The sequence below is a fragment of the Pithys albifrons genome, chromosome 10 (genome assembly GCF_047495875.1).
Source record: "Pithys albifrons albifrons isolate INPA30051 chromosome 10, PitAlb_v1, whole genome shotgun sequence".
Classification (NCBI taxonomy): domain Eukaryota; kingdom Metazoa; phylum Chordata; class Aves; order Passeriformes; family Thamnophilidae; genus Pithys; species Pithys albifrons.
This window is the reverse complement of record NC_092467.1, coordinates 5,509,528-5,522,192: the sequence shown is the minus strand read 5'-3', so window position 1 is coordinate 5,522,192 and position 12,665 is coordinate 5,509,528. Positions and strand designations below refer to the sequence as shown.

The 12,665-nt window shown below is 51.8% G+C and overlaps 1 protein-coding gene and 1 long non-coding RNA gene across 3 annotated transcripts in view; one reads left to right on the top strand and one right to left on the bottom strand.

Annotated features, from left to right (window-relative positions):
• The window catches only part of TNR (tenascin R), a 77,768-nt gene that overhangs the window by 44,895 nt on the left and 20,208 nt on the right, over positions 1–12,665 (top strand). For both annotated transcript variants that reach the window (XM_071565825.1, XM_071565827.1), the window contains exons 3-8: positions 2,502–2,978; positions 3,415–3,678; positions 4,519–4,634; positions 7,045–7,195; positions 9,787–10,056; positions 11,765–11,950. In XM_071565825.1, the coding sequence (XP_071421926.1) occupies positions 2,502–2,978; positions 3,415–3,678; positions 4,519–4,634; positions 7,045–7,195; positions 9,787–10,056; positions 11,765–11,950 (1,464 nt within the window). The remainder of the gene's footprint in view (positions 1–2,501; positions 2,979–3,414; positions 3,679–4,518; positions 4,635–7,044; positions 7,196–9,786; positions 10,057–11,764; positions 11,951–12,665) is intronic.
• Positions 1–12,665, bottom strand: part of LOC139676646 (uncharacterized) — a 41,319-nt gene that overhangs the window by 28,003 nt on the left and 651 nt on the right. The window contains exon 2 of the long non-coding RNA XR_011698690.1: positions 8,660–8,877. This is a non-coding gene — a long non-coding RNA (uncharacterized lncRNA). The remainder of the gene's footprint in view (positions 1–8,659; positions 8,878–12,665) is intronic.

The window sequence follows — 12,665 nt, the reverse complement described above, 5'->3', positions numbered from 1 at the left end:
CAGGGAATAGCTTCTGTTGCCATGAAAGATGCAAACAAAACCTATAAAAAAGGCACAAACCCATCAACAGGATATTTCATCTGAACAAAAATATGTGCCTTTGTAAACTCTCCAAGAGCCCCCATAAGGACCAAAAGCAGCCCCTTGTTTCACCTAAGGTGTCCCTCAGAGCCATGGAAGCAGCATGCAGCTCCAATGAGATGGGTTGGGAAAGGTTTGGGCTAGAATTGTATTTCCATGGCACAGAAACCAGCATCCTGATGGTTTTCTTATGTCTTGAGTAAGAGGGTCTTTCCCAAGGGCCTCCATCCCAAAAGCAGCACAGCCCTGCTCATGGCTCTGACACACCAGGTCTCCTTGCAGGGAGGAAAACACCAAACAAGGAGAACCACATGGAGGAAAACTGCTTTTCACACCAAGAACAACAGGGAGGAAGAGAAATTTAAAGTAACCCTTTTCCCCCAATGCCCACTCCTTTTTTTAAGTTTTGGAGCTATCAGTGTGACTTTTCTGGTGGTACCCAAATTCCTGTACATGTAGAACACCTTAAGATAAAATGGTGTTCTACATGTTGACAGAGCTGGACCAAGGGGGTGTAGGTCAGGGAGGGAAAACCAGGATGGGCACACAGCAGGGTGGCTGGGGCTGGAATCTCCAGTGCAGCCAGTGGAAGTCAATGCATTCCCAGCTGTGGGTTCAGCCCACATCCCCCCTCAACGTGAAAGTCATCAGCTGCGTTAACAATTAAGACAAAACAGAAAACACTGGTGTGTGCAAAGCAAGGGTTAAAACACCTAGGAAATGCTATGGGAAAAACCTGGTTTAAAGGAATTCATTTGAAACTCTGATGGGCCTATTTGGGTTACTTGCAACACATGCAGAGTCCCATTAAACATTCATCGCTTGGTGGAGTCTCCACTCCCACCGCAGATGCGCCGAGCTAAAACTGGAGTAATTTCATTTATTTTTACCAGAGCTGCTTTCAATTCACTGCACTGCAAAGGAGATCAGGATTCCTACCCCACTGCCTCAGGCATTTCCCTGAGGAAAGCCTCTTTCCTCCAGCACACTTACTTACAAGCATCCTCTCTCCTCTTTTGATAACTTAACTAGAGGCTGAAATCTGAACAGATCCTGATTGACATTCCCAGTATTTGCTCTTTGGATGGGAATTGTCCAGCAAAGTAACACAAAGGGGTCTGTCTGGCACAACATGTAACTGAGCTCCTTATAAATGTGCATCTGCTCACCCCCTCTATGGAGAGCTGCCCAGATAGGTCAGCTGGGATGGAAAATTTACCTGGGGGACAAAGAGTCCTGGGGCTTGGGGGTCTTCATGGTGCAGAGGTTTCTCAAGGTTGGAGGAAGCACAGAAGGGTTTCTGTTCTCCCTCAGTTCACATGGGGAAGAAAAGCAGTAAAAATCAACAGGATAAAATTAGCCTGCCTGTGATAAACCCTAAGCTGGAGCAATGGGTCCATGTTTTGAGGCAAAACAGGGGAGCATTGGCAATGTCAGTGACTGGTGCCTTCGTCCCCGTAAGGATCCTGTACAAGGCTGCCAGGCAAAGGGGGATCATTAAAGGTGGTGGCCACAGTGTCCATGTGCTTTCCCTGCTTTCCCACAAACTCAGCATGCCCAAACCCCTGAGACTTTGTGCCAAGCCAACAGTTCTGTCTTAATGATGCACACCAAGACAGGGATGAAGATGATGTCTCTGGGTACATACCTGCTTCTCATAGGAGAGAGAGTGAGGAGACCAGGATCTCTGACCTGTAAAAAGGTGGAGATGAGACCAGAGGAGCCACAGCTGGTGCAGAGAGTTTGGCCAGGGAAGGCTTTTTTCCAGTAAGAGGTCTAGAGTTGTTCCTGTCAACTGAGTGCTGAGTTCAAGAGAAACCAAGGGGAGCATTTGCACCCCAACAACTCCCAGGCACTCAGCATTAGGACAAGGGGGCACAGGCTCAAGCTCTGCCAGGGGAAATTGAAGTTGGGGATCAGAAAGAAATTCTTTCCAGAGAGAGTGCTCAGGCATTGGAACGGCCTGCCCAGAGAGGGGGTGGATTCCCCATCCCTGGAGGTTTTTCAACTGAGCTTGGCCGTGGCACTGAGTGCCATGATCTGGTAAAGGGACTGGAGTTGGACCAAGGGTTAGACTTGATGGTCTTGGAGGTCTTTTCCAACCCAATCAATTCTGTGATTCTATGATTCTAAGGCTGATGGCACCCATAGTTATGGAAGCCACAGCTCTCTAGGGAAAGATGAAGTCCTGGAGATCCACCCAAACTCCACCATGCCCCATATCACCAATTCTTCCCCTTTCAGCCCTACAGCCACTAGCTCTCAGTAGGCCTTTCTCAGACATCAGGACTTGCTTTTTCTGCTTGTTCCACGCCTCCTCTCCCTTCCCCAGCCCATCAGAGGGCTGACCTGTGACCGACACTGACCGTTTTGCACCTCCCCCTCGGTGGGCTCTGACCCTCGGTCCTGCATCCTTGCAGGGCAGCTGGATTACATCCCGCAGTGCAGCGGCCACGGGAACTTCAGCCTGGAGTCGTGCAGCTGCGTGTGCATGGAGGGCTGGGCGGGCAGCAACTGCTCGGAGCCGCTCTGCCCGCGGGGCTGCTCCAGCCGCGGCGTGTGCCTGGAGGGCCAGTGCATCTGCGACAACGACTACGGCGGCGAGGACTGCTCGCAGCTCCGCTGCCCCGCCGGCTGCGGCTCCCGCGGGCTCTGCGTGGACGGAGAGTGTGTCTGCGAGGAGGGTTTCACCGGCGAGGACTGCTCGCAGCTGCGGTGCCCCCGCGACTGCTCGGGGAGGGGCTACTGCGTGAACGGCACGTGTGTGTGCCAGGAGGGCTTCGCCGGCGAGGACTGCGGGTGGCTGCACTGCCCCAGCGCCTGCAGCGGCCGCGGGCTCTGCAGGGACGGGCTCTGCGTCTGCGAGGAAGGCTACGAGGGGCAGGACTGCTCAGCAGGTAGCGGGGGCATGCGTGGGCAGAGTGTATAAGCAAGGGTTTGGAGGTGCCCAGAGTCCCATAGGAGCACCATGAAGCCTGAGAGAAAGCCACAGCCAGCAGAGCACATCACTTAGGACACACTCAGGCCCCACAGTTTGCTGCCTCCCTGCTGTCCCTGACCCCAGAGACACCACGGGCAAAAGTTTGGGAGGCGAGCAAAAAGTCCGCGAGGTTCATCCCGACATGGGGGGTTAAACCCCTGGTGCAACAGGAGCTGCACTCAGGTTCCCCGAGCCTTTACCTTGCTAATTACCTAGCTGCTAATACACCCCCAGACAGCACGTAACCCCCAGCCCAACACCCGTGTCCCTCCAGCAGGCCCACACACATAGCCATGTGGAAGGATAAGCCACACACCCCCTGACGCTCTGCTTGCCTCTGCCCTTCCCACCAGTGGCTCCTCCTGAAAACCTGCGAGTGACAGGCATCAGTGACAGCTCCATCGAGCTGGCGTGGGACAGTCCCGGGGCAGCCACCGAGTACGTGGTGTCGTACCAGCCGGCGGTGCCAGGGGGCACCCAGCTCCAGCAGCGGGTGCCCGGGGACTGGAGCAGCATCACCATCGCAGATCTGGAGCCAGGGGTTGCCTACAACGTCAGCATCTACGCAGTCATCAGCGATGTCTTGAGCATCCCTGTTACCTCCAAGGTGATGACCAGTAAGTATCCTCCTGCACTTGTCGCTTGGTACCCGTGTATCCAGAGGGGATGCTCAAGCTGGCTCACATATTCCATAGAAATTTCTAGCAGCAGAAACTTGAGTCTTTAAAAAAAAAAAAAAAAGGATGCAAAAAAGCCCCCCAAAACTGGGGATAATTTTATCCCCATTTATAGCTGTCTGGGGTTACAGGAAAGGGGGAAATGTGCCCGCCCCCTTCAGAAAGCGTCTGGATGAAAACCTGAATATCGAAAGAGAAAAAAAAATTCAGTGCTTGATTGAAGCCCCCACAATATGGCCCAAAACATTACACTTTTTTCCTCATAGAAAATACTGTGATATAACACAGAAGTCACAGATTCTCCTCCTGCTCCTGGATGGGTTCCCCATGACCAATTCCCATGCCATGGGTGATAGTGCAGCAAGAGGGGGTGCTGCTGTGCACAGGGAGATACACAGTCCTGACCAGGACCACAAGGCACAGAGGAAATCAGGAGTATCAAGCTGTAATGGCAACCTCCAGAAGGGATCCTTGGAAACTAAGGATACAGAGGGCGGGGGAAAAACAGGAACTGTCCAGGCAGCCCTTTGCAACCCCATCATCTGGTCTGCTCACACCATAATGCAATGGGATGCTTCCATGTTCAGCAGCCCAGGCATTTTCCTCTTCTCCCTCCAACCCACAGGAAGGTGGGACAAAGGAACTTCGCTAACAGCTACCAAAAGGTTCCCCATTTTCATTGCCCTGATAACAAAATAGCCACAGGGAGCAGGGTGGAGACGGGCAGCACCCCCATACCCATCCCACTGTGCTCACCACCCCTACCCTGCTCCCTTCCAGACCTCGCCACGCCGCAAGGGCTGAAGTTCAAGACCATCACAGAGACCACAGCGGAGGTGCAGTGGGAGCCCTTCTCCTTCCCCTTCGATGGCTGGGAGATCAGCTTCATTCCCAAGGTACAGCTGCCACACTCACAGCATCACGGGGTACGCCCAGTCGCCCACCCTAAAAGCACCAAGCGAGCGGATCCTAAATGCCAACTCCCAGAATACCCAGCCTGTGTTTGCCATCTGTGTGCTGCACAGCACACACCCCAAACGCTGCCACCTGCGTTCCCCCGGTAGTTTTGACACACATACCCTCAAAGAAATTCCCCCCCCCCCCCAAAATCCAGAGACAAGCTTTAAAGAAATAAACCTTCCAGCCTCGCTGCCTCTTGCTGGCACCCTCTCTTTTTCCCTTCTACCTCCTTTGCCATGACCCTTCCTCCTCCTCCTCTTCCTCTCCCCTGGATCAAATCGAGCAGCTCTCAGACAACAACCTTCAGCATCCCCGAGTCACACGCACAGCTAATTCCTGCCATGGAATTTTAATCGCAGTGATGAACAGGTAGAAATGGTGCCAGAAAAGATGAGAGGATAAAAACGTTGCCCTAAATATCACATATTTTCTGTGCGCGGCAACAAAAATTGTACATCAAGTATTTCATCTATATTCATAATTTCTACACCATTTAGCCATAAGTATAGCTTCAATTGTATGTGGAGCCTCTTTTCAAGAGCATTCAAGCCCCAGCAGTAGAAGAAATGCTGATTAAGGGCTCAATTATGACGTTTTCACTTGTACAAAACCCTCACTGGAATCAAAGGCAGCTCTGGGCAGTGGAGAACTGCAGAACTTGGCCCCAAAGTTTTAAATGCTCTTAACTATAAAGTATTATTACACAGCACAAAGCAAGGGCCCAATTGCTTTAAATAACTCCATTCCCTCATTTCCAGGGAGGCTGGAAGGTTCTTGGTGCAGCGTTGGCTACATCCACATGCAAATTGTGTTGGAAGTTGAAGTTGAGGTAGTGCAGGTATAAACTCCAGGATAATTTTCATTCACGCTCAGGATAAAAGCTGAAAAATACAGCAACATCAGGGAAGAGCTTTTGGTGGGAAAAAGTAGCTCAAACATCTCACTGATAGTCAGGAATTAGGCTCAACAGCATCCCCCTGAAGCAGATAAATGAGGGTGAGGAATCACCAGGGATAGAATCAAACCTCTCTCCAGTTACCAACAATAGATTTTTCCTCAAGCTCACCCAAAAATGCAAATCATTGGTCCTCCTTTCCATTTATAAGTTTAAAACTTAAAAAAACATGGAAGCCTTCTGGGATTTAAAGGCAGATGAGGTGAAAAGGTCTGGCTGTTCCCAGATGCAGGGATTTGGGTAGGGAAGGGACGTAGCTCACTGGATTTTGAAGTTCTGACATCCATAAGCCAAGCTCAAGGTCCTGCACCATGAAGTCACAGTCATGCTCTTGCCCATGGGCTGCCAAGACTGTACTCTCCATCACCAGCTTTTCCCCTAAAAATAAGGCAGAGGGTGCTGTGACCTTCACTGCCTGCAGGCAATGCTTGCTTGGGCACATGATGAACCGTTGCCACACCCAAAATAAACCCAAAACCCAGTCCCAGAGGATAAAAACAATGGAGTTATAACAGCAGTGTCACAAATAGCCTCTGGGAGAAAAACTGAGCTCCGTCTTCCCAAAGACTGGGTAAGAGGATGCTAATCTGGTCCTCAGCATCCCCACAAGGATGCAACTTGCACTATCCTGCAGAGCAGTTCTCCTTCTGTGGTGTCCACAGTGCTCTCACCCCTTCAAAATCCGGGTCAGGGGGGATTGCACATCTGCTGCCTGCACTGGAGATGGAGTGGGGAAAAAAATGAAGTGAAGACAGATTTAACAAAGAAAATTAGGAAAGATGGCAATTGATGGCTGAAATGGAAGATTTCCTGTTTAATGAGAAAAGAGATGAATATGAATGGAGAGCTATGTGCAAAGATTTGTTTAGTGTGTTATTAGTGAAGACAGCAGTAAGAAAAGATCCTTTGTCCAAACACTGGCAGGAAAGGTGACATTTGCAGTTGTTTAAAGCCTTACAGTTTTTCAGGGCAAAACTGCAAAGTATAATGAGTGTAATAAAGATTGTTTAAAAGCAGGGGATGGCAAAATAAAGACCTCACAGTTTCATACCTCTACATCAACTACAGAAGGCTCCTGGCACCCGAAGAGCAGGGAAAAGAAGTCTAGACAAGGCTTTGTTTTTATCATCTTTTCCCTTCAGGTCAATAGCAGAGACACAGATGGCAAAATGCAGAAGCTGGGGGGGACAAGGGATGGGGAAGGATTTTGCAGCCCAACAACGTGGGTGCTCCACACTTGGTGGGTGACTTCACCCTGGGTTTCTGCACCTCTGTGGTGGGATGTGCCAGGGTGAGGATGTGACATGGGGGGACTCCTCCTCTCCATGCATTGGTCCCCTCAGAACACCATTTTTGGGGTTTTTTTAATGCTTCTTTCCACTCTCTGGCAGAATAATGAGGGTGGTGTGATCGCTCAGCTCCCCAGCACTGTCACCACCTTCAACCAGACGGGGCTGAAGCCGGGGGAAGAGTACACTGTCACCGTGGTGGCCCTGAAGGAACAAGCCAGGAGCCCTCCCACCTCCGACAGCGTCTCAACCCGTGAGTGAGCCTGACCTCAGCACGACAGTGCCCAGGGCTTGGTCCCAAAAATAAGATCCTATCAGCACGAGCAGCCTGGCACTGCACGAGCAGGGATAAAAGCAGCAGCACCCAGGTGCCCAAGCATTGCAGCAACAGCTTCCTCCTGCGGCATTTTGTCTCTCCCCCTCCCAAATTGCCACAAGCACAGAAACCGTGGTGAGGTTAATGGGGTTGGGAGTGAAGACTCAGGTCTGCTTGTATTATATAGCTGGATAAATTATTCTCTGCTAATCTCACATTTCACAGGCTGCAAGCCCTCAAGAAATATCTCTATAAATGTATTAGTTACTCATATATAACAGATTAAAACTCCCACCTGTTTTTGTTCCACTAAATGCCCTCTACTCCCTCTTATTCAGACAAATCAGGCAGCAGGGCAGGGAGCCAGGAGCAACAGCATGTTCCTTCCTAACCAATTTATTTGCCCAGTCACTGGTCCATCCTGTAGCCCAGAGAAAATTCAACTGTGTCTCCTCACCAAAGGAGAGGAGACGCAGCAATGGGCAGAGCTCACGGGGGAGAAGAGGCTGTCTATGCCAGACCTGCTGCAGTCTGCCTTGGCAGCCAGGCAGAAGTCTGCTTCCTCCATCCAAGCTGTTCCAAACGGAAACAGCACTGGAAACAGCACTTAAAGAGCTGCCGGAGGGTTGTAACAAGGTGATGCTCTTCAGGCTGCTAATTTGAGGCAATGGTGAGAGCGAAGGGAGGGTCCCTCCACCAGCAGCAGTTTGCTGCAGGTCTGAGCTTCCTCGGCTCAGTCCTCTCCTCCCGCTTTGCCTCCGCGCTCAGCTCGACATGGCTTAACAGAGACATCTCCTGGTCAAGCCCAAATCCTCCTTTCTCTGGGAAGTCAGCAAAAAATAAAGAGGCTGGTACTTCAGACTCCGGGGCTGACCTTTGCAGGGAGGGCAGGGGAGCAGTGGCTCCCAGCTCTCTGCTGCCTGATGGAATCCCTGTGCTGGCACGTCTGCCTTTCTCCGCAGCACCCTCACAGCTTTATCCCCATCAGCCTTGTCCTGCATCAACACCTTGTGCTGGGATCAAACAGCAGAGACGGTTTCATGCCACACAGCTAAGTAGATGTGGATCACCTGGGTGACTGGACAACATGAAGTAGTTGGACATTCAGGGTTTGGATAAGCATGACCTGGTCCTGGCCAAGCTGCACACCCAGCTTCTACCTAAACACTGTGCTTCCCAGCTGTCCTCCCTCCTCTGTTTTACCTCCAGACCTCACCCCACTGCTCCAAATTCCCCCACGTGTCTTTTTCTAGCCCTCCCTGGGTTCTCCCGCAGAACTTCCAACCTTGCCATGCAGCATTCAGCACACCCTTACTGTACACTGTCATTTTTTAATATAGACCCTATATCAGATGTATGTACATGCAGAATTACTGAACCAGAGTGGGCTTTTTCACCCACCTTGTGAGCATGTAAGTGATAAAACAGGCTGCCCAGCAGGTTCCTTGCAGCAGCTCTGCCATGGCACAGGAGCAATGGCCAGGCTTGGCCCCATCCGTCCGTCCGTCCGTCCATCCATCCATCCATGTAGCATTTAAGTCCTCCAAGCACCCATCAGTCAGGGTTGAGACCATGATGTCCAAAGGTGGAGTGCTGGGGAACATCAGGGAGGGAATTCTCTGCAAAAGAAAGCAGAAATGTCCAAAAGGGTCTCCCAAGTAGATCCCTGGTTGAATTTAGCTAAAAACCTTTTATCTGAGAGGGTTTTTTGGACACCCACCACAGCCCACACCCAGCTAGCTATGAAGACTTTCCAGAGCAGTTGCATTTTCTCCTCTCTCCCCACTGCCAAGACATCAACAGCTCTACAAGCTGATCCCTCAGCTTAAGGACAAACCAGGAGCTGGCACCGAAGCAGGAACATTTCTAGAGACATTCCTGGGTTCTAAATGCTTGGATCTGTCCTTGGCCCCACGTTATTTAACACATTGTCAACACCTTTCAAAAGACATAATATCATTGCTGATGAATTTTACCAATGATGGAAAGGCCCAGAAAAGAGTAAATTGAGTGGAAGATCCTTGATAAAAGTACTTTGGATGCTTTGAAGAGCTGTGCACAAAGGAAAGTTACATGTTTTTCAATGCAAAAGTACAAGCAGTTACCTAGGAGCAAAAAAAGTGAACCACAGTTAGATAGAGGAGGTTTTTTCCTGGGATATACCACCTAGAAAAGCCAGGGAGGGATTGTTGCCAATAACCAGCTCGAGAGAAGGGCATGAGTTGCATTATAGATGCAATGGTACCAATGAGAGAGCTGCTGGGTCCTGCTCTGGTGCCCACAGAGAGTGGAGCGGGCTCAGGAAAGAGCCAGGAGATTGAAACAAGGGAAACCTACGAGGACCAAACCCTCTACCTTGGGGCTGGGATCTTGCTCATGTCACCTCTCTCCCTCTCCCCAAATGCTAATTCCAACTGCTCTGGAGGCCAGGCTGAAGCACCCATGAGGCTCGGTGTCCCCAAAGCTTCCACCTTTCCCTATCCAACTCTCCCAAAATAACAGGTGCCCATTCCCCCCCTCCTCCACAGTCATCGACGGCCCGACGCAGATCCTGGTGCGGGACGTCTCGGACACGGTGGCCTTCGTGGAGTGGACGCCGCCGCGCGCCAAGGTGGACGCCATCCTGCTGAAGTACGGGCTGGCGGACGGGGAGGGCGGGAGGACCACGTTCCGCCTGCAGCCCCCGCTCAGCCAGTACTCCCTGCAGGCCCTGCGCCCCGGCGCCCGCTACCACCTCGCCGTCAGCGCCCTCCGGGGTGCCAACGAGAGCCGGCCTGCCCTCGCCCAGTTCACCACAGGTAGCTAGCTGGCTTTGCTTGGAGAACTGGTGTGAGTTCTTAGGCCTGCAGCAGGCATGGGCAGATGGCTTGCTGCAATCTGCAGGTGGGCTGTCCTGCAACAAGGACGTATCCGGAGATGAATTGAGGGGGTTTTGCCTCTGGGATTTAGTGGTATTTGGTTTTCCTCTGGCACAAGCGAGCTGGGGTTTAATGTGGTGTGCTGGGAGGAAGAGTGGAATGAAAGCACAATGGTTAAGATGCAGATGTGAATGGAGATGCCTGAATGCAGGTGCCTTGCATCCCTCATACAGCAAGGCAGAGCAAATGATTCAGCTCACCCTAAAATAGTCAACTTAAAACCACCCTCTGATTCCCTTACTAGTGCCTACCTTTCTGTTTAGTCCCTAAACCTTCACTGCAACAGGTCTTCATGCCCTGTGCCCCACAGAGATGCACGCATGGTCCCCAGGGCAGGTGATCCCAGATGCCAATGACCATGCATGGCTGACTCAAAACCCCACATTTAGATGACAAACCCTGAGCCAACCCCACACTGGCCAAGTCCTGCTGCAGCATTAAGCCTGAACCTGCCTGGGACACACACACACATGCCCACTAGTTTCAGTGCCTGTTTGACACACAGCTTAGCTAAAACTCTAAAATCCAGCATCATTAAGAGCACCCAGAGCTCAATGCCCAGTTCTCAAAACAACCCAAACACTCAGCACTGGTCTCAGTTCAAGGTGATACTCACTCCCATTCAGCATCGAGACCAAGGCACGTGCCTTGCCTGAGGAATCAGCAGTCAAGCAGCTGAAAGCAGCCCAGCCAGAAACATGGTTATCTTATTTTATATCTTCTCTAAACACCCTAACTGGTCAGTAAAACTTTAATTAATGTTAAGCCTGCAGATAGCTAACGGGTTTAATTTACCATGCCGTAAAGGAGGAGGCAGAGTGTGTATTTCCGTGCTGGTTTATGGTATATAAATTACTTGTCATGTACATTACTGGTGGTTACAAGGCTCCTACTGTAATAACTGTGGTGTGTGAATTGTGTGTATATATCTCTATAGATAAATATTTTGGAAGAGATGTTTGCCCTGACTGATTTGCTGCGTTGGCCTTTCTCACTTTGTTTCTAAAAGGCAACATAACCCCCCACCCCAGACTCCGATCCACCACCATTACCCACTGTCTGCTGGTGCCCAGCCCCAGCCTGGTGCTCACCAGAGGGTTTATTGTGCAGTCCAGAGCAGATTTGGTGCACAGCCTCAGCAGCACTAATAAACACTTTGGGCAACGTCTGAGTGTGAGTGAGCCTGTAAAGGTGCTCAAGGTTCTTCTCAGAGCAGGTCAGGCCAATGCATGGCTGCTACAGAGCTCTTTTTCTCTTATGCTGCCCCAGTTTCCATTCCTCTGCTATGGGAGGAAACAGTTTTCCAAATAACATGGAATTAGCTCCCAAAGCAGCTTCCTAAGGATGCTGTGAGTGCCCCACCACTCGCACCGCTCTCCTGGGCAGCAGCTCTCACTCTCTGCTGAGCAGCAGGTGGGGACAGACATCCCAGCCCTGCCCTTCCCGTGGGGACACACCCTGGGGAGGAGGGACCGCCCTTGGGAGCTCCCGAGCATCACAGGCGGTCCGCCTGCCCGCTCCGGCCGTGCCCAGGCGCCGGGTGCGTTCCGGGTGGTGAGACGGTGCCTTTCTCCCTTGTGTCGCGCAGAGATCGATGCCCCCAAGAACCTGCGGGTGGGCTCGCGGACGCCCGCCAGCCTCGAGCTCGCCTGGGACAACAGCGAGGCCGAGGCCAACAGCTACAGGGTGGTCTACAGCACCCTGGCCGGGGAGCACTACCACGAGGTCCTGGTGCCGCGCGACACCGGCCCCACCACGCGGGCCACGCTCGCAGGTATGTGTGCACCCACGTGCCCTTCCTCCCCCTCCTCCTCCTCTCAGTGGAGAGCTCAAATCAGCACTGATACTCAGTTGCCCTTATAAAATCATAGAACATAGAATCGATTGGGTTGGAAGAGACCTCCAAGATCATCAAGTCCAACCCTTGGTCCGACTCCAGTCCCTTTACCAGATCATGGCACTCAGTGCCACGGCCAAGCTCAGCTGAAAAACCTCCAGGGATGGGGAATCCACCCCCCTCTCTGGGCAGCCCATTCCAATGCCTGAGCACTCTCTCTGCAAAGAAGTTTTTTCTGATCTCCAACTTCAATTTCCCCTGGCAGAGCTTGAGCCCATCGTGCCCCCTTGTCCTATTGCTGAGTGCCTGGGAGAAGAGACCAACCCCCACCTGGCCAGAACTTCCCTTCAGGGAGTTCTAGACAGTGCTGAGGTCACCTCTGAGCCTCCTCTTCTCCAGGCTAAACACCCCCAGCTCCCTCAGCCTCTCCCCACAGCACTTGTGCTCCAGTTCCTTCTCCAGCCTCGTTGCTCTTCTCTGGCCCCGCTCCAGCCCCTCAATCTCTTTCCTGAACTGGAGAGCCCAGAACTGAACACAACACTCAAGGTGTGGCCTCCCCAGTGCTGAGCGCAGGGGAAGGATCATGCTGGCATGTGTTTGAGGTTGTTTCAGACTTTACTAGTTACCAGAAAGGTTTTCCTTAGGATGTAGC